The 26,470-nt window shown below is 40.3% G+C and overlaps 1 protein-coding gene across 2 annotated transcripts in view; it reads left to right on the top strand.

Moving 5' to 3' along the window:
- The first annotated feature begins 12,696 nt into the window (after window positions 1–12,696).
- LOC126161340 (leucine-rich repeat and calponin homology domain-containing protein-like) overlaps window positions 12,697–26,470 on the top strand; it is a 365,026-nt gene continuing 351,252 nt past the window's right edge. For both annotated transcript variants that reach the window (XM_049917103.1, XM_049917101.1), the window contains exon 1: window positions 12,697–12,901. In XM_049917103.1, coding sequence (XP_049773060.1) covers window positions 12,727–12,901 — 175 coding nt within the window. In that variant the 5' untranslated portion in view covers window positions 12,697–12,726. The remainder of the gene's footprint in view (window positions 12,902–26,470) is intronic.

Below are 26,470 nucleotides of genomic sequence, written 5' to 3'. Positions count from 1 at the left end.
CTCGCGTATTGTTTTCATACCTTATCATTGGTGTAGTGCCCACAAAGGTACAGAAATGAATATGTTGTTTCTTTCTGAAATTGTGAGAGGGACTATTTGCTAGAAACCACACAATAATACATTTAAGAACATTATTACCAGTTCTTCTGTTGCTGTGTGTATGTTTGGACTAGTTACAGTTGTAGTGTCATCTGCAAAAGGAACACATTATGTTTATTTATTAGATGGAAGGTAACTTACATTATAAATCATCCACACTGTCATCCCATAAAATAAATTTATTTAGCAGAATATTGTGATTCGCATTCACTTTTAGCCGGCCGCAGTGGTCTAGCGGTTCTAGGCGCTCAGTCCGGAACCACGCGACTGCTACGGTCACAGGTTCGAATCCTGCCTCGGGCATGGATGTGTGTGATGTCCTTAGGTTAGTTAGGTTTAAGTAGTTCTAAGTTCTAGGGGACTGATGACCACAGATGTTTAGTCCCATAGTGCTCAGAGCCATTTGAACCATTTGCACCATTCACTTTTAGACCATACAATGTCACCCTGTTACGTATTAAGTTTTGAGTTCCATCTGCTACGATGTCCTGCATAGCTGATCCAGTATTCCATAATCTTTTATTTTATTCCCTTAGTGACACTGTGGAACTGCATGGAATGCCTTCTGGATGTTAGCACCTAACTGTGTACTTTTATCTGTGAACCTGTGTATCTCATGGACGAATAGAGCGAGCTGAATTTTAAAATACCTCTCTGCAATTCATTTTGATCCTATAAAGGATTTTTTTGTTTTCTGAAAAGATCATAATACATGGGTAAAACGTGTTCTGTAACCCCACAGCAAAAGATGGAAAACCTGGGAGGTAATAACAACATTGCTTCTTATCTACATCTGTCTCTACATGGTTACTCTGCAATTCACACTGAAGTGCCTGGCAGAGGGTTCATCGAACCATTTTCGTACTACTACTCTACCATTCCATTCTCGAATGACACGTGGGAAAAAGGAACACCTAAATCTTTCCGTTCGAGCTCTGATTTCTCTTATTTTATTATGATGATCATTTCTCCCTATGTAGGTGGGTGTCAACAATATATCTACGCATTCGGAAGAAAAAGTTGGTGATTGAAATTTCGTAAATAGATCACACCGCAAAGAAAACCGCCTTTGTTTCAGTGACTGCCACACCAATTCGCGTATCACATCAGTGACACTCTCACCCCTTTGCATGACAACATGAAAGAGCTGCCCTTCTTTGCACTTTTTTGATGTCCTCCATCAATCCTATCTGGTACGGATCCCACACCGTGCAGCAATATTTCAGCAGAGGACAGGCAAATGTAATGTAGGCTGCCTCTTTAGTGGGTTTGTCACATCTTCTAAATGTTCTGCCAACAAAGCGCAGTCTTTGTTTTGCCTTCCACACAATATTACCTATGTGGTCTTTCCAATTTAAGTTGCTCGTAATTGTAATTCCTAGGTATTTAGAAGAATTAACAGCCTTTAGATTCATGCAATTTATCGTATGCCCAAAATTTATTGGATTTCTTTTAGTATCCATGTGAATGACCTCGCATTTTTCTTTGTTTAGTGCCAATTGCCACTTTTTGCCAGAAATTCTCTCTAGATCATTTTGTAATTGGAATTGATTGTCTGATGATTTTACTAGACAGTAAATTACAGCGTCATCTGCAAACAGTCTAAGGGGGCTGCTCGGATTATCACCTAGATCGTTTATATAAATCAGGAACAGCAGAGAGCCTATGACACTACCTTGTGGAAGGCCAGGTATCATTTCTGTTCTACTTGATGATTTATCGTCTATCACTATGAACTGTGACCTCTCTGAGAGGAAAAATCACGAATCCAGTCACACAACCGAGACAATACTTCATATGCACACAATTTGATTAATAGTAGCTTGTGAGGAACGGTATCAAAAGCCTTCTGGAAATCTAGGAATATGGAATCGATCTGAGATCCCTTGTCGACAGCACTCATAACTTCATGGGAATAAAGCGCTAGCTGTGTTGTGCAAGAACGATATTTTCTGACTCCATGTTGGTTATTTATCAATAAGTCAGTTTCTTCAAGGTGATTCATAATGTTTGAGTACAGTATATGCTCCAAAATCCTACTGCAAATTGAGGTCAGTGATATGGGTCTGTAATTCAATGGGTTACTCCCATTTTCTTTCTTGAATATTGGTGTGACCTGTGCTACTTTCCAGTCTTTAGGAAGAGATCTTTTGTCAAGTGAGTGGTTGTATATGATTGGTAAGAAAGGCACTATTGTGTCTGCATACTCTGGAAGGAACCTGACTGGTATACCATCTGGACTGGAAGATTTGCCTTTCTCAAGTGATCTGAGTTGTTTTGCAGCACCTAAGATATCTATTTTTATGTCACTCATGCTAACAGCTGTTCTGGTTTCAAATTCTGGAATATTTACTTTGTTTTCTTTCGTGAAGGAATTACGGAAAACTGTATTTAGTAACTCTGCTTTAGTGGCACCATCATTGGTAACATTTCCATTGCTATCGGCAGTGATGGTATTGCTTGTTTTTTGCCACTGGAGTATTTTACATATGACCAGAATCTCTTTGGGTTTTCTACCATATTTTGAGACAGTATTTCATTGTGGAGACTATTAAAAGCATCTCACATTGACATCTGCACTAAATTTTGCACTTCCATGAAACTTAGCCAGTCTTGGGGATTAGCACAAAGAGGAAGCAATGAAGGGCATACAGACTCATTTAAAAGTACAGTTGGGTATTATTAAGCTGTTGGCGAAGTCCTTCATCAAATCGAAACCACACATACACATTTTATGCATGCGCAATCCCAACATACATGACCACTGTTGTCTCTGGCTACTGACATCCGACTTGGAGGCAACAGTGGCCATGTGTGTGGGAGTTGTGCATAAATGAATGTGTACTTGTTTTTTCACATGTGACGAAGAAATCTGCAACAGATTGACATCAGTGTTATATGTCTGTAATTACATGAATCTGTCTGAGGACCTTTCTCGAAAATGGGAACAACCTGCACTGCCTTTTCTCAATTGACTGAAACCCTTGCTTGCTTCAGTGGCCTATGATGAGCTGCTACAAGAAGGGGCAGAAAGTTCTTTTGCATAATCTGCATAGAATCATACAAGTATTTAATCAGAGCTAGATGCATTCCCCATGTTTAGCCACTTTGCTGAATTTGTATTCTGCGATCCACCCATCTTAATACCTACCACTCATGTGATGACTGAAAGTAAGAAATGTATTACAAACTTGCACCATGAAATGATTTCAGAAAGCTATATCCAATATTCCAGCCTTCCCTCTCCATCTTCTGTTTACATGGTAGTATTATCACTGACTGATTGGATTGATGATCTTGCTACATGTACTGACTTTACTGCCTGTATCGTCTACAAGTTTAGGACTTATCACTGACACTGAGCGAGGTAGCACAGTGGTTAGTACACTGGATTCGCATTTCGGAGGACGACGATTTAGGTTTTCTGTGATTTCCCTAAATCACTTAAGACAGTGACGTTTGTAGACTGGTGCAGAAATCTTCAACAGGTTGCTGGTAGACGGTAGGAAGAAGCTGGAAGTCCTCAGACAGTCAAAAACAAAGTAAAACTGTACCTTATTAGCCACTATAATTTAGCAGAATATTTTGATCATGGAATAATCTGCTCTGCTCACAGAACACACATTGTTCCATTCCTCTGTTCAATTGTACCTCAATACGCTATTAGACACAGGTTGCAAGTGGATGAAGTGTGAGAGGGAGTCTGATTAGTAGCACCATAACAACAAGGCTTACATAAAAAGTTCTTGACTTTCCTAACAGACATTCTAGAAGCAGCACTGGTCCAAATTTGTGCTTCAGACTAGACACAACTAGAAATAGCTGCTCAAATAGTGTGACATTAAAGTTTCAAATATGTACACTGCTTCCACCTGGAACCAGGATAATGAACACATGCACTCTCCTCTAGTACTGATTAACAATTCGTGATCAACCAAATAGAAAACTGTATTCAATATTCCAGCCTTCCCTCTCCATCTTCTGTTAATATGTCAGTATTATCACTGACTGACTGGATAGATGATTTTGCTACATGTAATGACTTTACTGCCTGGTGCGAGGACTAGCAAAACCCAGTTTGGTTTATTATGATAAAGTCGTGTGGTTCATTTGAAAAAGCACAGCCAATTTTCTTCTCCATCCTTATCTTATCCAAGTTTGTGCTCCATCTCTAATAAACTCGTTGTTGACAGGACTTTAAATGCTAATCTCCACCTCCTTTCTCATTGGCAAACTTTCTTCTGTCATAACAGTTATGTCTTGGGTTTGTGCATCACTCCAGGGTTCATAGATAAGGGCACCTTCACGAGGAATGGTATCATCAGTATTCACAACATGCATCTGGGAATAGGCCTCGAGTGGCATAGAACAGGCAGTACTGGTTTAGCGTTAGTGTCAGTGGGGATTAATGGCAACCCCTTTATGGAACCAATTAACTATCCTTCAACAATGCCTCACAGGTGAGAAATACATGCACAAGCTATGGAGCACAATTCAATGTATTTTTTCCTGGTAAATGAATTGCATAAAGCAGTCCAGCTATAGGGCCTACCTGGTCAGGAGATCTCTATCCCTTGAACTCCTACCTGTGGTAACATGTATCAGGTACTGTGTGTGTGAAGCTCACACACAAAGAGTAGACACTGTAATAAAGCACAAATATGGATACTGATGGCACTCCGACATAGGCTAGTGGATCTGAATGAGTGTGACAGCCCCTGTTGTGGTATATGTATATATGCCTTGAGGCATGTGGGGATCATTTCAAACATTCCATCCACACCATACGACCATATATTGGCCACTGGAATGTACAGAACAATGTGCTGGATGGTATGAATAAAATACCCTCTGTCATGAAAACCTACAAGTAGTCTGTCCTATATCCCCTAGCCTCTCTCCTAACACTCACCAATGTTATTTTAGTGCCAATAAGATATAATAAATATGACGCCAGTGGTCTAGCGACACTGTCAGAAAAGTGAACATTGAAGCACCCACTACTCTACTCATTTGTCTTTGCCTTGAGGAAGTTAACTGCAAAACTCCTGAAATGTCTTCATTACCAAAACTTCACATTTCATTTTAGTTTGTTGATAGAGCTACACTTTCTAAACCTGTACTGTGCTCCATTCAAAATGTTATTCTTTTCTACAAAACTCTGAATTGTGTCTTTTCCAACAATTTCTACTATTTCAGATACAGCAAATGTAATAGCAATTGGACTTGTAATTAGCAGGATTTTTCTTATATTCACTTTTACACATTAGTGAAAGACATTGCAGTGAAACCCTAGATCTGTATGGCAGGCACTTTGAGTGCCATGTCCATAACATTATGTTGTCTTCAAAGTTGGAAAGAATGCCATGCCCTTAGTACTATGGGCTCATGTGAGTGAGGACTGCCATGCCAGTATCATTATGAGTATGGCAGTCCTCAATAAGACAGTGTGTTCATAATATTATGGGTATGGCACTGAATGTGCCAAAGCAAGCTCATTAATTGTAATAATTCAGAATGACATGCTTTGGGCAGAGTAGGAGCAACATGCTGATAATGAAGACACCGAGCCCATAAAACTGATTTTATTTGCTGAAAGAGTGGTCATTGTTTTGAGAGTCGTACTGGGTTATTGAACATTGTAAGCATGCCAGAACAGTGTCCAGCACAATTCATACACAGTTAACAATTTCAGCAAGATCTTTTTTTTTCAGGAGTTTAGAGTGTAATTACAAATAATTGTCTATTTGGTTGAACATGAATTCTTTATTAGTACTAGAGTAGAATACATGTGTTCATTATCCTAGTTACAATTGGAAGCAGCATACATATTTGGAACTTTAATGTCACACTATTTGAGCAGCTACTTCTAGTTGTGTCTAGTGTGCAGCACAAATTTGGACCAATGCTGCTTCTAGAATGTCTGTTAGGAAAGTCAAGAACTTTTCAAGTAAGCCTTGTTGTTATGGTGCCACTCATCAGACTCCCTCTCACACTTCATCCCCTTGCAACCTGTGTCTAATAGTGCATTGCGGTACAATTGAACAGAGGCATGGAATAATGTGTGTTTTGTGAGCAGAGCAGATTATGCCATGATCAAAATATTCTGCTAAATTATAGTGGCTAATAAGGTATAGTTTTACTTTGTTTTTGACTGTCTGAGGACTTCCAGCTTCTTCCTACCATCTACCAGCAGCCTGTTGAAGATTTCTGCACCAGTCTACAAACGTCAATTTTGTGCCCTAGACTAGGATGCATATCTACATGGAAATCATTTTTAATTCTAGTACTGTGGTTGTAAATTTCACATTTCGTTCTAAATTCACTCTTGTTGTTAACCACAAATTTCAATAGCGAACAAAAGTATTGGCAGATTAGGGTAAGAATCCCAAAGTTCCTGAAGAGGCTTTTGCAAGACACTCGGTTGTTAACTTTATATAATATTCTTACCCATATGTATCTGTAAAATAAATACTTTGTACCTTAGCTGCATTGCCCTGAAGTTTTTTCTACAGAACAATATTGAACTAAAGTATGATAGCAATCCATGCATTGTAATTAGGTATCACTATACAAGATACTGATCTGTCGTTAGATGTATCGCCTCATGATTTTGATCACATAGCTTGTACAGTCTGAATAATATACAGCTAAAGCTTGATTGGTGTTGGACCATTGCTTAATGTTCTTTATGCCCACATTACCCGTTTTTGTGCAGATAAACAATATTCTTTCTGCTACAGTTGAATTTATCAGAACAGCTGGTAAGTTCATCATTCCATGCCAGAAATGTGTAGTTAGTCTGCTCTGTATTTCATCCACATCTACAAAGTTGTCTGCTTTTAGAGTAAGCACTTGCTACTGTTTTATGCTTTTTGAGTTCTGATTCCATCAGCTGACAACTGAAATATACTTATAGTTGCTCCACATTTAGAGTGTGCTGTTCTTTTGTAACTGTAACTGGAATTAATTAATAGTCACACCAGTTACTAGTATGTTTTTTATTATAGTCTACGACCTGTTCAGACTATTATATTCAAGCCGTTAACTAGTGTATCTGAAAGTTATACTTGTTAACTGGAGCAGCTATTCATTGATTATAATATGACTTTCTGCCACATTGAGACTGTTCATATGTGGAATACAGCCAGAAGTGACTTTTAATATTATGGTACCTGTAAAAATCCATGTACTAAGATGTGAACATACGCCCTCTCACATTCTCAAAATGGCAGCTACAAAATGTTTAACCAACAGTTTCATATGACAATGTTATTGTCATTTCTGGATGCTAAATACCACAGTATTACTCCATAAATGTTTTCTACTGTTAGACAACAGCCAGTGATAGTATGTTATACATGTAAGTTATTTTGTGTGTACTTATGGATGTATTTAAGGTCTAAGCATGTCAAATTATTAATTTTCCTTAATTTACCAATGTGTTCATATGCATGAATTTCAGTGTTTGCTCTGCTACTTTTTCTGGCAGTGGATTCACTCTTTATCAGTCTTCTTCCCAGTACGGAGCACATAAATATGACTCTTTCATCTTATGTTTTGAAAGTAAGATTCTGGTTACACAAATGTCATTAATGCCATATCATCTTGCAATTACTTCCCATAATCATGTGCTATGAGCTCCCCAAAAGCTTTTCCAGGGCTGTAGGAAATGTCAGTATGACAATTTATCTATTTTAGAATATGTAGTACATTAACTCAGCTCTCTTTAAATATAATTTGATTCAGTACTTGATATAAGATGAACATCAACAAAAGCAAAACGAGGATAATGGAATGTAGTCTAATTAAGTTGGGTGATGCTGAGGGAATTAGATTGGGAAATGAGACTCTTATAGTAGTAAAGGAGTTTTGCTATTTGGGGAGAAAATAACTGATGATGGTCGAAGTAGAGAGGATATAAAACGTAGACTGGCAGTGGTAAGGAAAGCGTTCCTGATGAAGAGAAATTTGTTAACATCGAGTATAGATTTAAGTGTCAGGAAGTCGTTTCTGAAAGTATTTGTATGGAGTGTAGCTATGTATGGAAGTGAAACATGGACAATAAATAGTTTGGAAAAGAAGAGAATAGAAGCTTTCGAAATGTGGTGCTACAGAAGAATGCTGAAGATTAGATGGGTAGATCACATAACTAATGAAGAGGTATTGAATAGAATTGGGCAGAAGAGGAGTTTGTGGCACATCTTGACAAGAAGAAGGGACCGGTTGGTAGGACATGTTCTGAGGCATCAAGGGATCACAAATTTAGCATTGGAGGGCAGCGTGGAGGGTAAAAATCGTAGAGGGAGACCAAGAGATGAATACACTAAGCAGATTCAGAAGGATGTAGGGTGCAGTAAGTACTGGGAGATGAAGAAGCTTGCACAGGATAGAGTAGCATGGAGAGCTGCATCAAACCAGTCTCAGGACTGAAGACAACAACAACAACACCAATAACAACAACAACTTGACATTATGTACATATGGAATCACTGATGATAGTCAAATAATGAAATCACCTTAAATAACATGGCTGCTACAGAACTAGGCAACTTTAAGTCTGTTATGCGGCTACACACTGTAACTAGGAACACCCAACTCTGAATTATTTCATGCCAGTGCTAAATGCGGCTGTATCACAAGAAAACAAATTGGTTTTTACTAGTCCTCACAAACACACATCCAGTGTGCTAATCATTGTACCATGCCATTTGTTTTTCCACACTATTTTGATAATTATCTGCAAATGTAGCTAATTTAAAAATGGTGTCTTCTACGGCAATACTCTAGCAATGCTACCATCTGTTCATGCCTTATGGGTGCAACTATTTAATCAGTAAGTACCTACCACAGATACCAACCTACTGGTAATCCATAGTCTTCTGTGTGTATGGCTCCATAGTGGCTGCAAAAAACATCCTATGAAGACAATGACTTCCCTGAATATACCTACTTATTGTTTGCTATTCCAAATTATATAGCTGCTTTCCTGTATTATTTGCTAAACACAGCTGAAAAAAGATTTGCAAGGTTTCGGACAGTGTAGAATTCATAGAAATGTGAATATATTATTTGAAATACTCTAATGGAAATGCTAAATGAAGGTGGATATAAGCTTTTAGCACATTTACGTAGAGACATTTTGGAGAGAGGAGTAGCATATATGTTAAAACCGGCCATGGTTTGAAAAATTTGGAAACTAAAAAGTTTGTGTAGAGCAACATATAGAAGCTTGTGCATGTGAGCTTAAACTAAACAATAGTACTTTTATAATTGTAGCCAGGTATAGGTCCCCACTTGGAAATTTTCAGCTATTTTTGAAAAATTTGGATTCTTTGTTATGATGTCTGTCAGACAGAGGGAAGCAAATTATTGTTTGTGGGAATTTCAATGTAGATTTTCTGAAAGAGTCTGATAGAAAGCTTGATCTTGAAGTATTTCTTGGTTCTTTCAATTTGATGTCACTTATTGGCTTTCCAACTCGGTTGGTAGAGGAAAGCAGCACAATGATACATAATGTTTTTATAGACAAAATAAATTTAATCAAATAAAAACTTTTCCCGTTAAGAATGGTCTGTCTGATCATGAAGCACAGCTAGTTACAGTAGGCCTATATGACATAGTTCCATACAGTAATGCAAAAAGTCCTCTAAAATAGTGCATTCAATTAACAATTTAACAACCGTACATTTTTGAGAAACCTTGCAATAATTAGACTGGCATGATATGTACAGGGAACCTGATGCTAATTTAAAATTTAACTTAATTCATGATATCTTTGTGAGTATATTTGAAAACAGTTTCCTGAAGAAAATAACGGCATATAATTGCAAGAAACCATCTAAAAGGCCATGGCTTACGAAAGGGATAAAAAAAAAAAAAAATCTTGTAAACAGAAATGGGAAATGTATCTTATAGCTAGGAGGAGTAATGATCCAGAAACAGTGAAAAGTTATAAAAATTACTGACTGTATTTCTATCAGACTCAATGAAACGTTTGTTAGCAAGAAGTCAGGAGTAGAAAAAATTTTTAATAATCATTTTTTAAGAGATGTACAGAAAATAATGACCAGCTACTCATTAGAAAATTCAAGGCAGTATATGGAAGAGGCAATACGAATGCAATTTGATAAAACTGAAATTCATCCCACCGCTCCTATTGAAATTAGGAAAATAATAAATCCACTCAAAAGTAAAAGCTCACATGGAACTGAAGAGTACTAAAAGGTTGTTCACAACAAATAAGTAGGATCTGTAGCCACATATGTAGTAGCTCATTGAACAGGGCATTTTTTCCAGATAGACTGAAAATATTCTGTTTTTAAACCATTGCATAAAAAAGGGGATACGTCTGATGCTAATAACTACCTCTCAATCTCACTTCTGACAACTTTATCCAAAATTCTTGAAAAAAAATGAAGTACTAACATAACGTCAATTTGATTTTCAGAAAGGCTTTTCAACAGAAACTACTATATATGCTTTCACTGATCAAATATTAAATGCACTGAATAACCGAACATCAACAATTGACATATTTTGTGATCTCTCAAAGGCTTTTGATTATGTGAATCATGAAATTCTTCTAGACAAGCTTGAGTATTGTGGTGTGAGTGGGACAGTGCACAAATGTCTTGATTCATATTTAACTGGAAGAATGCAGAAGGTTGAAATTAACAGTACATATAGTCTGCAAAAATCAGCAGAGTCCTCTAACTGGAGAGGTTCCCAGAATGGTGTCCCACAGGGTTCAGTCTTGGTTCCCTTATTGTTCTTAATATATATTAGTGGCTTGCCACTCTATAATAATGAAGATGCAAAGCTAGTTCGTTTTAATGATGATACAAGTATAGTAATCATAGCAAACAAACAAGAATCAGCTGAGCAAATTGTAAATAATGTCTCTCAGAAAATTATTACGTGGTTCTCTGCAAATGGACTCTCACTAAATTTTGAGGAAACACAGCATATACAATTTTGTAGAGTAAATGGCATAAAACCATTGATAAATATAGGCTATGATCAGAAGTCTATTGCTACGGCAGAATATTCAGACTTTATGGGTTGTGCATTGATGAAAAAATTGAATTGGAAGAAAGATATCTATGATCTGCTGAAGCAGTTAGGTTCAGCTACTTATGCTATTAAGGTTATTGCCAATTTTGGTGATAAACATATCAGTAAATTAGCCTACTATGCCTAATTTCAATCACTGCTTTCATATGGCACCATATTTTGGGATAATTCATCGTCAAGAGAAAGAAGTATTCATTGCACAAAAGCGTGTAATCAGAATAATAGTTGGAGCCCACCCAAGATCACCTCGCAGACCTTTATTTTAACTAGGGATATTCACAGTACCTTCGCAATACATATAACTACTTATGAAATTTGTTGTTAATAACCCATCCCATTTAAAAAATAAGGGCGAAGTGCATAGCTACAACACTAGATGAAAGTATGATCTTCAGTATTATTGATTAATTCTGACTTTGCCACAAAAATCTTTCGTCATTTGCCAAAAAACATTAAAAGTCTAACAGAGCCAACCAACATTTAAAAACAAATTAAAAGATTTTCTGAATGACAGCTCCTTCTACTCAACACGTTAATTTTTTTGGTATGAAGAAATAAAGGTATAAAATGAATAAATAAATTATTTTGTGCAAAGAAGACTTACGTATTAGTGACACTTTCAAATCATTACAAAATGTCGTATTCATGGTCTACGGAGCAAGTATTGATGTATGTATGCACGTAACCTGTTATCTGCTTCCATCTGCCTCTGCAAGTACTGCATTTTTTTCGTTCGGTAACCTAGCGTGCATTTTATAGATAATTTGATCTTATTGTATAGGAGACGTGTCACGCATCAGAATGATCTCATTCAGAGTGATCGGATCCTTTAACTCGTCTCGTACTCTATCAAGATTAACGGGCTGAACATAAATTTTATCTGCCACTGGATGACCTTTTCATACCGGTACCGCTCATGTGAGGCCAAAATGTCGATGTATTAAATATCACAGTAAAGTTCCGAAAGGCCGTACATTAATTATTTATACACAGTTGTTATTAATTTATTATGCAGCTCAAGTGGACGACTTGTGCGTATGGCGATTTATCTGACTGAAACAGTATAAATTCCAACTACCGTTTTGAATTTCTGATAACAATATACGGTAATTCATGCTGAACAATGGCAGCAAAGTAAGTTTTCGAAATGATTATTGCATCCCAGGTAACACTTACAAAATGCAAATGTGTAAAACTGTTTCATTATTAGTAACTTTATTCTTATCATTGGGTTATTTCGATTGTTGTAGAAAGCATGCAAAACACGCCCTGTATTCGCAGTGACTCAACAATGGAATTAGATTTCTCTGTCTTGTTCCTTAAACGTCATAAGTACTGAGGTATATCACAAATATATTATGGGAGATAAAAGGATACTGTGTGTCCCTTTCGAAAGTACACACAGAAACAACAAATGTTACACGTTTGACTACAGTTGTACGCAAGCACGTGGTTCTGTTTACAAATACAGCAGACGACAAAACAGTGACGCATGTCCGTGACGTCACAGTTACCCACAGACCTTTGCGCAGTAAGGATGAGAAATGTAATATGGCGATGGTCGCGTCGAATATGAGCGGCCACTTACAAAGTCAGTTAACACGTTCGTTGGAAAAAATTTTAGAAGAGGCTCACCTGAGTGGAGAACTGAGACTAACTGGACGCAAGCTAAAGGACTTCCCGCTCGTCCGCGGGAAATACGACCTCAGCGACACAGTTATTGCAGGTGAGCGAACAGTCGTGTTAGCCCGCTGTTGTTTTGTCACAGAGCCAGTATAGCGTACGCTTGGTGTCAATCTTTGAATCGTGTGTTTTACTAATTATGTTACCATTTGGACGTTTTGAAGTAGTTCTCATAATAAGGGAGGTATGAACTTCACGCACACGAATTTTGTCGCACTGTTTAATTCAGAAATCTAGTTTTTCTCGTTCAACAATTTGTAGTGATTATTGTAGCAGCGTGTTTGTTTGACAGGAAAGACGCAGAGATAAAAGTGAATTTTAGGTTTCGTTGACACTAGCAGAAATTTCCCAGTGCGGACATTGTTATAAATTAATAATTATACTGTTCCACAATTATTTACACAGTGTGCAAGGCTTGACACATGAGGAAAAAAATGAATTTGCTACTTAAAGCAAGCTAAAGTTTATTCCACTGCTTTTTAGAAGAACAATTTTTTTAAATCACCTGTGCTTATCTAAATAAATGTTTTGATCCATGAAGTGCAAAAAATGCGAATCGGATAATAGTTACTCAACTCTCACTGACTTTCACTAGCTATCTTTCAAGCATTGCGTGTCTACTCCTGTTTAATTTCAGGCGTTCTGATAGTTTTGTCAGTAAAAAATGAAGTGCGATAAGCCATGAACGACAGCGAGCGGTGCAAGAAGTTCGCTAAATGCACGAGCTTCACCAACACCTTGATGTGCACTTGGAAAAGTTCCAGGTCTAGAAAGGCCCGTCGTTGAATGCGGGGACAAAAATACGCCTTTCGCTGTATTCAGTTGCCAGAAAATTGCTTGGTAAAATGCATGTTGTTTTCCCGTCCATCTGCCGTGTATTGTTTATCTGTTATTGACGCGAGTAAATTAGATCATTTGAACCTAAACACTATTGCATTAGATTTTGACGAACAGACGATTATTTTGTTTACATACTGAACTTCTGGCGTCATCGTTCAAATATCTCACTTATTCCAGACCATAACAAAGCAGATTGTACCGAGGCGATGACGTGACTATAAACAGGTGAAATAAAACATTTTTTTTTTTACTGTTGCCAAAGAGAGGCCGTCGAAGAAAATTCGTTTCGTTCTGTAATGTGTGCATCGGTTTTAACGGGATTTACTTTCTGACAAAGCACGGAAAATTTAGAGCATGGTTTATTAACGTATTCTAGCTTTTGCGTTCGCGCGAACTGTATGACCCGCATCTGAAAGCAGTAAAATACTTGACAGATGAGTACTGTTGCTGGGCCCAGGCGAGAAGCTGGTCCAGAATCTGTTTTAGTGGATAATGTTACTAGGGGGGCTGTGCAAGCATTCTTACGGCCCTATTAGAAGCTCTCCTACTTCAGAATTTTGCAGAGGTTATCCTGCTTGGCTTGCTGGCGTAGGTGAAAAAAATTGTCGGATAGCTCCGTACGAGCATTGGTCACGAAAGGTGAGCCTGTAGCCCGTGTTTCGTTGTTGCGCGCAGTTCCAATACACAACGAAATGTTTGTTTTACTGAAATATTCATTCAAGAAGCATTAGTCTATTCTAGGTGTTCTCTGAATATCATATTTTAAATAATTTATTTATAATAACACGCCAAGCTGTATTTGATTCTCCTAAACGTGTACCACTTCCACTCTCGAATGTAGTTACCCAAACTCATATTTACGGTTGATATAATCCACTAGTCGCATTGATATTCAAAATTTTTCATATTTTTTCTTGTCGATACATTCAGCTGAAAAGAATGGAATTATTGTTACTACACATTGCTGCACTTTCAGCAAAGCATTGCAGTGTCTTAAATTGAGACCACAACAGACAGTCGAGTAGTATAAATCTCCGCGTAGTTTTCTTGTCTTAGCACTGGTGAAAGTGCCTTTTCACTAAATCATCTTGAGATTATTTTGTGATACGTGTAATTGAACTGTACAGCAGAATTGTACGTGCACCACTAATTTGTGTAATTTACTGCAGTCAATGAGTAAAGAAAGAAAGTGACTATCAAAACCTTAGCAAACAGATCTGTACGCAAAGCATCCAGTGGATTGCCAATTGCCAAGCTAACGTCCTATTTTACATGGTTTTAATATAGAACACAGTGGAATGAAGTTTTATCCAGTGCAGTGCCACACAATGTGATAGTGGCTGATCTTCTCTTACACACAATAAAAATTACAATTTTCACACCGGTAGGATTCAAACCAGCGGACCGGCCAACAAACTTCTGAGAAGCGGACAACTGCATCAGGCAGCGTGACGACGTTCATTTAAAATAATAATAATAATAATAATACTTCCAAAAGATCCTGCGACATCCGTAAGAGAAATAAGGGTGTGGGAGGACCAACTAAATTTGTAGTTCCTGTCATACGTTATACACTGGCCTCTGAATTATGAGTTAATATATATATATATATAATGTCTTTCACCAATCTGCGTAACGGCTCACATAGCGTTATGTGAGGAATGTACGGTTTTAACTGCTATGCGCCTAGGCATTTTTCGCGTACAGTGGTTGTCACGCAAAGAAACAGGACAGAATCTTAATAACAATAATAGTTAAAACATCGAACCTATACACTGCTACTGACAAATCAGAGTTCGATGCCCAATGTCTTATTTTTCGTCTCGTTTGTTCATCATAGATTCGCCGTCTAAAGAAATTATTTACTACTTGCTTTTCTTGTGTTTACGCTCTGCTATATGACTGGCGAGGAGAGTTGCATCAAAGCAGACTTCGGACTGACAAATCCATGATATTGTAGTGTTTAGTGTACACACTGCTCAGTACGACCGTTGTCATTTGTCAGTGCCACACTCTTCTTTACTGATAGCGTTTTCACTGCTTATTATTCATTCTAGCTTCGCATGTTGTCACGAGTAGGGCGAAAATTATTCATTGGTTTTGAATTCTGCTAATATTGGAGTGCGTTGGGAGCGCTCGCACGCAGCGTATGACCCAGCAGTGGGTTTCGCTCAGCGTTATTGGTTTGACCTTACCCTTCCTCAGTTCAGGTTCCCAGCGCGACTCGCAATTTCCTGTGGGCCGCTAAGCGGTTTACCGACATACAGTAGACCTTCAGAAGCGGTTCGCACTTGTATTTATCATTTATTTCTCATACTATATTCATGCTGGTCCAGTTAACTTGAGGCAGCAAAATGTGATAACTATGCATCTCTGTGTAATAGTAAAGATCAGATTCGTATAAAAAGACAAGAATCTAAAAGATTACGTCCACTTCCTGACAGACGGCTTTATCGTCGGTGAAAAAGAGGTCCTCCATAAAGTTTTTCGTACTGGGAACCCTTATGTGTAATTGCATTTTCTTTTTTTTTTTTTTTTTTTTAAATGAATAACATAGTACTGGAATTTTTAAGACGAGACACGAAATCGAAGTTAACAAGCACGAATCGACACGCATAGTTTAAGTGGAATGTTATACCGACTGTACTGCAGCTACCCAAGAACAGCGGTTGTGTTTATGTAAATACAAGCGTTAATGTGAGCATTATTAATATTTAGTCGTATTGAATTTGTATTCAATCAATCTTATGAAAACCTATAATTTGTAGGCAGACTTCCGTTACACGCCTTCTATTGTTCTTTGTGTACTGTCAGCCATTGTTGTTGAACACCATTATGTGACTTGATTTTCATGTTATTTTCTGCTGCTTTTTGGCTGGCGACTTATCTTTTCAGGATTCGATAGTTCAAGCAGTAAGTGAATTGGGATGTTCCAAAAATAATCTGACATGATTTTAATTAAAATGGCGAATCTATATCTGTTAGCCCTTACGCTGAATATCTCGTGCTTCGTTTTACCACGTTGTGAATTTAACACTAATGAAGACAGCCGAAGATCAATCACGAATGAGTTGAGCATCAAGTGGCATTCAACTTCCTACTATATGGCACTGTTAGAGAAGAAACATAAGGCAACTCTTTTTTTTTCTTTGTTTATATATGGAACCTGTAACTATAACAGCATATATGAGACATTATGAATATTTTTGTAAAGAAACTTTTTAATGACTCAGCAATCAAAGCAATTAGCATGGATGCACACATAGACATTATGTGGATCGTTCAAGAGTCAACATGCCGTGAAATTTGGGATCCATAACAGCAGCAGCTAAACTTCGTCACTTTTCCCCCTTTACACTATTTTCGAAACATATATATATATAATAGGTTATGTTGATACGGGTGTAGTTAGTGATGACCAAACTGGCACAGGTGTTTCTAAGACATTGAACGTGTATTACGGAACGCAGAACGTAAAATCCGCGCCGTTAGTGCAAATGCCGAGTTTGCATTCGGTAAGTGTAAAGTAGCAGGGGTAAAAATTGTAGTAGGGAAGGTATGAATAGAGACAACAGGTTCAAATGGATTTAGGTTGCAGCGTTATTCAGAAGTGAAGAGGCTTGTACGGGGTAGATTTGCGTGGAGAGCTGCACCTAACAAGTCTTTGGAATGAATAACACAACAGCAAAGATGATACCTTCCGGGCTATGCACAAATGTGTTTTTCATGGTGTCCGTGAATTACTTCAGGCAACTACAGGGTCGATTTCCTGTCACACCCCCTTAAACTAATTGCCCATCCGTATTAGTTCAATTTCTTATGTATCTAAAGAGGGTTTTACACGTAAACCTTCCTTTAAGGAAAAAATTGTGTTAGCTACACATATATCACGAAGTTGGTATCTGAAGCTTGTTGGTTTACACCAAACTTTACTTTCGTAACTTCGTTTATTTGATTTTGTAGCTCAGTGAGGTCGAAAATAAAGCTGAAACACACACACTATCAGTCTCCAGTTAAGTTAGATACTTTTCGCTGTGTACAACATACTGCTTTGCCAACGCTAAAAACAGCGGAGTTACTCCTTTGTTTCATAGGTGCTGCGGCAGATAAGAGGAATACTTTTCCCAGACTGGTTAAGAATCAGTACCTCAGTGTGGACCCAGTCACCAAGACAATGAGAGGCCGTCCTCAGTGTTACGGACTTAGACAGAGGGCAGCACACGGCGAAGTGATCAATTTTAGCTGGCCGGAGTGGCCGTGCGGGTCTAGGCGCTACAGTCTGGAGCAGAGCGACCGCTACGGTCGCAGGTTCGAATCCTGCCTCGAGCATGGATGTGTGTGATGTCCTTAGGTTAGTTAAGTTTAATTAGTTCTAAGTTCTAGGCGACTTATGACCTCAGAAGTTGAGTCGCATAGTGCTCAGCGCCATTTGAACCATTTGAATTTGATCAATCTTAGTATCAGCTCAATGAGGATGGACGAAGATCACGAAGAAGACCAACTAAACTCTGGATGAAGTTATGCATAGTGGAGACGGACGTTCAGAGGACGCATTGACTCGAAACAAATGACAAATATCGAATCCCAAAGTGAACCCAGTGGTCAGAGGACAATGGTTGGGGAAAGTAGACTCAAAGCAGCGACCTCTGAGGGAAGCATATTGCATCAAAATGCACGAATTACGTCGGCTACGACGCGGGCCGCGTTCAAATTGTTTGCGATGATCAACTGACTTCATCACTTGAGGTTAACGTTGAATTTATTCAAAAGCAGCGGTTATTCGCACCATCAGCTCCTTTCTGGCTTTAGCCAATCCAGCGTAGGCGATAGTAACAAGGTTTGAAGTTACGAACTCTGTCAGAATGATTATCTGCCAGAATCGTTTCATATAGGATCGCAATGGCACAAAATGATACAGACTGATCGATAAAAGATTATCCTCTCCAGTTTTTCCTAGTGTGTCTGGGACCCTGACATTTGTATAAGGTCATGTGTATATACAATGGTGTGCAAAGCTTACGGACGAAAATAACTTTTGCTTGATGGATCGCTACCAAATAACATAGCTCGATGAAACTTGGACCATACGTAGAAAGATCTGCTACAGTATAGTACAGAAGGAAACTGAAAGAAATACACAATGATACGAACAGAAATGACATAGACAATAGTTATACTGAAGTCGCAGAGATTCATGATGGTCACCTGAATATTGCAAAAGGCGGGGCATGGTTGTCAATAGGATGTGTGATCACCACGGGACACAATGACTGATCTGCATCATCCTCCCATGCTGGCAGCAAAGTTGGTAACCAGTTTTTGTGGTAGGGCGTTCCAGCACAGTTGACACCTGCTGGATGGTCGTTGCTGAATCTGGACTTCCTGCAATACGCCTCCCAAACGTATCCCACGCATGCTGATGGCATTTAAGTCGGGGGAACGGGCTGGCCTGTCCCTGCGCAGTTCTATCACACCTGTCGCGACACTCACAGCTGTAAAAGTTGTTACCGTTTGATAGATGGAGCGACACTAGCGCTCCAAGCGGCGCGTGAGCTGAACGTCAGACGCGTCGTAAGCATAATGTTTGTTTTGCTAACAGAACTACACCGTCTGGGCTCGTGACCATATCGGTTGGACCATAGGCGATGGGAAAACAGTGGCTTGCTCAGACGAATCCCGAATTCAGTTGGTCCGAGGTGACAGTGGGGTTCGACTGTGGCGCAGATCCCACGAAGCCATGGACCCAACTTGTCAACAAGGCACTGTGGACGCTTGTGGTGGCTCCATAATGGTGTGGGCTGTGTTTACACTGAACTAACCGTGTTCTCTTAGCCAGCTGAACGAACCTTTGACTGGAAATGGTTACGATTGCTACTTGGAGACCATTTGCAGCCATTCATGTTCCCAAACAACGATGGATTTTTAAATACGACGATTCACCATCTCACAGGGCTTCAATTGTTCGCGATTGGTTTGAATAATATCCTGGACAGTTCGAGCGAATGAAGTTGCCACCCAGATCGCCCGACTTGAATCCCACCAAACATTTACGCGACATATGGAGGTGTCAGTTCGTGTACAAAATCTTGCGGCGGCAGCACTTTCGTAGTTATTGGCGTCAGTGAGGCAGAATGGCTCAATATTTCTGCGGGGGACTTCCAACGACTTGTTCAGCGAATGCAGCGACGAGTTGCTGCACAACACCGGGCAGGAGGTGGTCCTACACTATATTAGAAGATATCCCATTACTTTTGTTACCTCAGTGTAGTGTCCTTGCGAATATAAAACTTTGAACCTTCCTTTGACCGGTGACATGTGAAGTATGTTTCTGTCTTTCCTAGTTTGTAATAATCAATGGCAATCTGTCTTTTATTTGCCCTGTATTACATGTTATATGGTTCAAATGGCTCTGAGCACTACGCGACTTAACTTCTGAGGTCATCAGTCGCCTAGAACTTAGAACTAATTAAACCTAACTCACCTAAGGACATCACACACATCCATGCCCGAGGCAGGATTCGAACCTGCGACCGTAGCGGTCGCTCGGTTCCAGACTGCAGCGCCTAGAACCGCACGGCCACTCCGGCCGGCTACATGTTATATGGTGTTTTTTTTTTTTTTCCTGCAGTTACATTGAACACGACACGTGCTATTGCCGTGGTTTAATGGAATGTCTCCCAAGAAAGCTGAGAATGGGAATTTGGTGAAGGATGGTCGGAAGCCAATAAGGCGATGTTTTGTTGAAGGGCTCAGGCGGCAGCACGGCTACAGATTTACGAATAGAGAAGGGATTAGGGGACGTATTTGTGTAGATGTAAGGAGCCAAAGAGCCGCGTGCTATAGCACGGGGAGGCGCCGACCGCAGGTCGTGGGTCGTGAGTCACTCCTCAAGCGTCGGCAACTTTTCCTTTTTCTTTCCGCTCCACCTCACCTCACGGAGGACTTGGCGGCGACGGGCTGGACCACGCGCCTCAGAACTGGACAGCAGCGTTGGCTTCTGACGTACGATCAGTTCCTACTACCTCCCTGTGAGGTATAAAATCACAGGTACGTGTTGTGCCAGTACAGTTACTTAATCTTTTGATAATTGGACGTTTCTTATTCGATAATTACCCATACAAGGGGACCGCGCGCGCACATCATTACCGATTGATATCCAGGTTTATGGTATCTACAGGGCTTGGCCGAAACGAAAGTGACAGGACTGGGAGATCCAGATGGCCAAGAGTTTAGGGGAAGAAAGAAAATCAGCATTTTTGCTGCGGGTCGGGCGACGAATGAGCTGTTTTTGTTATCCTCATTTCCATCTAGCGGTGGGCATAACAGGCGGTAATCAGAGGATTGTGGGTTCGAGTCCCAAAGCAGATATTTCTTATTTGTTTTCAATTTATACGTTACTTGCACTGCAAATAAACTGAAGCGATGCTCAGTACAGTGTATTTATTAGGATTTTCCTAAAAGACTTGGGAACGAAGGGCGAAGAAAAATTTGGGATTCCCCTCAAATGCACTCCGCTAATGCTACTCTATGGCAATTTTTTATCGTCAGGTAAAGAATTTTATCTACAAGCTTCAAAGGTCCTCGTATCTCATCGAAAGAGAATAATAAATGTCATTCCGAAAAGACTGCATGAAAATAAATTCGACCGTATATCACTAGCTATCCTCGCCAATATTTGGCCAAATGATGTGTTACGCATGGTTTGCTGCAAACTGTCGGATGAGAGAGAACCTTTTATGGATGCAAACTATGTTTGTTTTTCTACAGAAACTTTAAAATCGCCACGTAATTGTGAAGTACGGCGTCTGTAACGCGTGCAAGATGCCGACAAAATTACAGCTTCCCTGCTTTTTTACGATGAAGATCACACCAGCGCGTGTAAATCAGCACTAAAATAATAAAGTACGTAATTTTATATACACACATCCAAAAAAAGTTTTGCATCACCTGGGTTCCGAGAGTTCAGGAACCTGTACAGAAAATGGAATAGAGATGAACAAACGTTATTTCCGCCATTTTTATTGCTCATGAAAATCACACATTGCATGTTGTACCACCATACAGCGAGACCTTCAGAGGTGGTGGTCCAGATTGCTGTACACACTGGTACCTCTAATATCTATAGCACGTCCTCTTGCATTGATGCATGCCTGTATTCGTCGTGGCGTACTATACACAAGTTCATCAAGGCACTGTTGGTCGAGATTGGGTCACGTCGTCTGTAAACAGCCCTTTTCAATCTATCCCAGGCATGTTGGACAGGGTTCATGTCTGGAGAACATGCTGGCCACTCTGGTCGAGCGATGTCGTTCTCCTGAAGAGTCATTCACAAGATGTACACGATGGGGGTGCGAATTGTCCATGAAGCATATGCCCCGCCAGTATGCTACCGATATGCTTGCACTGTCGGTCGGAGGATGGTATTCACGTGTCGTACAGCCGTTACGGCGCCTTTCATGACTACCAGCGGCTTAAGTCTTCCCCACATAATGCCACCCCGAAACAGCGGGGAACCTCCACCTTGCTGCACTCGCTGGACAGTGTGTTAGGCGTTCAGCCTGAGCGTGTTGCCTCCAAACATGTCTCCGACGATTGTCTGGATGAAGGCATATGCGACACTCATCGGTAAAAAGAACGTGATGCCAATCCTGATCGGTCCATTCGGCATTTTGCTGGGCCCATCTGTACCGCGCTGCATGGTGCCGTGTTGCAAAGCTGGACCCCGCCATAGACGTCGCGAGTGAAGTTGCGCATCATGCAGCCTATTGCGCACAGTTTGAATCGCAACACGACGTCCTGTGGTTGCACGAGAAGCATTATTCAACATGGTTGAGTTGCTGTCAGGGTTTCTCCGAGCCATAATCCATAGGTAGCCGTCATCCATTGCAGTAGTAACCCTTGGGCGGCCTGAGCGAGGCATGTCATCGACGTTCCTGTCTCTCTGTATCTCCTCCATGTCTTAACAGCAGCCGGCCGGTGTGGCCGTGCGGTTCTAAGCGCGTCAGTTTGGAACCGCGTGACCGCTACGGTCGCAGGTTCGAATCCTGCCTCGGGCATGGATGTGTGTGGTGTCCTTAGGTTAGTTAGGTTTAAGTAGTTCTAAGTTCTAGGGGACTGATGACCTCAGTAGTTAAGTCCCATAGTGCTCAGAGCCATTTGAACCATTTTCTTAACAGCATCGCTTTGGTTCACTCCGAGACGCCTGGATACATCCCTTGTTGAGAGTCCTTCCTGGCACAAAGTAACAATGCGGACGCGATCGAACCGCGATATTGACAGTCTAAGCATGGTTGAGCTAAAGACAACATGAGGCGTGTACCTCCTTCCTGGTGGAATGACTGGAACTGATCAGCAGTCGGACCCCCTCCGTCCAATAGGCGCTGCTCAAACATGGTTGTTTACATCTTTGCGCGGGTTTAGTGAAATGTCTGAACAGTCAAAGGGACTGCTTCTGTGATACAATATCCACAGTCAACGTCTATCTTCAGGAGGAACCAGGGTAATCAAAACTTTTTTTGATGTGTGTACGAAGTTGTCGTGTATGACTTATAGTCCCGCCCTGAAAATTTGCAATCCCAAATTTTCCTTTGTCTTTGCTTTTCGAGCCTTTTACGAAAATATTAATACATACAATACATTGAGCTTTATATTGGTTTATTTCCTGTGTGACATATAAATTGAAAATAAAATATTAAAAAATGTCAGCGTAGGTTTCGACCCCACGACCTTCGAATTACTTGTCTGTAGTCTTCCCGCTGTCCTAACTGCTGGCTAGACATGAAATTAACATAGAAAGCTCATGCTGCCTCCGAATCTCGCCAAAAATGGTTTTTTTTGTAAATGATTGGCCATCTGGAGCTCGCACTTCTGTCACTTTTATTTCTGGCCAAGCCTTACAAATACCATAAATTTGGACGAAATCGGTGATAACGAGAAAGCACGGTCCGCTTATTAACCAGCTATAAGTGTCATGTGTTTCACCGGATTCTGACTTAACTCCTGTCAACGGTCCAGTTAAAAATTCAGACGAATAGGCTCAACCGTTAAAAACAAAGAATTTTTTTATTTCAAATTTTTGTGGTTTGCACCTGTAGAATGCAGCCTAAATAATCTGCGCGTAAATACAGCTCCGGTACGACGTATCAAGGACAGAGGAACCACTCGTCCAAAGAGTCTTATCAGCTGACAGAGAGAAACCACGCAAACAAAACAAAAAATTGCGTGAGCGACTAATTTCAGCAACAAAAAGGACATAGTTCAAAACAAATCGGGTAGTACAGATTATAGTACCATATGAAGAAAAAGTATATAAATCCATCTATGTTGCAGTGAGCCAAGTCGAAAGCATAAACTTCTCAACGGAATGTCTAATTTCTCTCAATGTTGTCGGTATGCTCTCTAACAAAAGCTTCTGAACATCATCGTAGAGTCGAAAACATTAGCCGAAAAGGAAGCGCCAAGGGAGTGTTCATACCACGAACTCCTCTCATTTCAATTAATTTACTATTTCAGCTTTGGAAGGCTCCAGTTTCCGATAAGATTTGCGAACAGTATGACTGCCAACAAATCGCGTGTGTAAACATTCCAGTATTCGTGTGTGGTTTTAAACTAATCATATTTCTTGCACGCACAACCAACGCAGCGTAAATCTTTAAGCTTACACGACGTATTACTTCGTCCTTAAAAATACGGGAAATCAGTCCTAACCAAGCTTTGTCTTCTTCTAATATTTCTGCTCTAAACCGTTTAGCCATCTGCGGAGCGAGCACAAAGGAATTAGGCTTTATAACCGAAAGCAAAATGCCACTGGTATCTTACAACGATATACTTCGAATATGTTAGATGATATACAAAGGGGGCGATTGACTGCACATTTTTCCCAGTCCAGAAAACAAATGGGAACAAAAGGCAACCTAATCGGGCCCTCTCAGTTCTGGCTTTATACGCCCCATCGGACATTACTTCCAGAATTTCATCATTTTCGCCATCAGCTACCTGTATTTCTGATTGCTTTCTGAAGAGTGTATACAACTTCTGCTATTGGCAGTTTAATCAAGTTATCATCAAGTAAAGAACAAATGTTTTCCAGACTCGTAGTAACGTCTTTCACGCTATCAACACTAGAAACGACAGCTCATCTGCGCGTCCCTGTTAGTGCACTGTGGTTCACAGTCGTGTGCTGTTCTCTCTCTGTTCTTCTGAACTGAAAACTTCCGATCCAGTGAAATGTTGAAGAAAAAAATCTTCAATTTGAGCTATCCAAATGTATTTAGCAATGGCTTGTGAAGTAAGAGAGCATGTCTCTAATAGTCGTACAATTCATTGTACGGTTTTACGTAACTGCTGGGCGCTAGTGTACAGCGCTCTTAGTCCACAAAATACATCCCATTTATGATTCATGACAGTACTTTGATGTTATTGCTGTTTTGGGCTTGCGACTGACAAAGCTTGTTGTTTTGGCTGTAAATATGCGGCATTGTCGGTTGGATATAGTAGGATTCGCTTCATAGAGATGGCGCAAATGTTCAGCGTATAGGCATGTTGTACGCTGTCGTTAAAAAATGCAACCCCCTCAAGCACAGGGACATTTTATTGGCAAGTGGGGTGACAGTTTAGCATTATAAGAGTGTATATAACAAATTCAGATCAAATGAACACACACATGTCACGGTAAAGGGTGTCCAAACAGTCGCATCAGTACGCATTGTAACCCTCAGCCCGCTCTGGCGGCAATACCGGCTTGTATTCTCGCACACAAACGATCGTAAAGGTGCCGAATGGCATCCTGCGATAGATTGTCCCAAGCATCTTGCACCTTTGTTGCAATTCGGCAATGGTCCCAGCAGACCCTGGACAACGAAGTAAGTTCCCACTTCATCATGTCCCATATGTGTTAAATTGGCGAGAGATTTGGTGATCTTGCTGGCCTGGGCAGATTTGTTGTATACCACGAAGATAACATTGCGTCGTAGCATCCGTACGTGGACCTGCATTATCCTGCTGAAAAGACAAAGGCACTTAATCTTTCTGTCGGAGAAATGGCATTAGTACGTAGATACCGCGGCCACTGGTTACTTCACTTTGGTGAAACACCAAATGGGACCGTGAGTTGTAACTAACGCCCACCTCCCCCCCCCCCCTTCCCCCAAATGAAGGCTGGGAAGGGACCCGTGTGTCGTGAACGAATGCATTCTGGAGTAAACAGCTAACTAGATCTGCGCCAAGCACGTGTATGCCCATCGCTCGCATGTAGACAAAAACTACTTTAATCACTGAAAACGACAGAGCACCATTTCATTCTGCAGGCAACTCCTAAACGACACCAGAGTAGCTATGTTGGGTGGTGTCGTGGTACAAGATGCACACAGAATCTTGTACACGCAGACGGTTTCCAATGGCCGTGATGCTACAGCAGGTGCAGCATGTGCCCGGATTTCGTCCCTGGATTATATTCGGTTGACCACAGCTGCTCGCACAATGCGGCGATCTTGATGCACGTCTGTACTAAGCGGACGTCCAGAGCCTGATAATGATGTGGAAACGCCCCTCAGATCATTGTTGACATCAGCGGTACACAACCGATACGCTGTACTCAACATGTGTAGCAATACGGCGGTACGTCCACAGGCGCAAAATACAACCTCTTTCATATGACTGTAGCTATTTAACACCAGTACGTACTCATCGGTGGGGCATGTTGGCACCCTGTAATGAATGTTGAAAACTCTGTTCACGTGTACGCTTAGCACAGTTACTGCCTGCAGAGTCAAAA

The sequence above is a fragment of the Schistocerca cancellata genome, chromosome 2, assembly GCF_023864275.1.
Source record: "Schistocerca cancellata isolate TAMUIC-IGC-003103 chromosome 2, iqSchCanc2.1, whole genome shotgun sequence".
Lineage (NCBI taxonomy): Eukaryota > Metazoa > Arthropoda > Insecta > Orthoptera > Acrididae > Schistocerca > Schistocerca cancellata.
The sequence above is the reverse complement of the archived record's forward strand: the minus strand, read 5'-3'. Positions and strand labels throughout refer to the sequence as shown.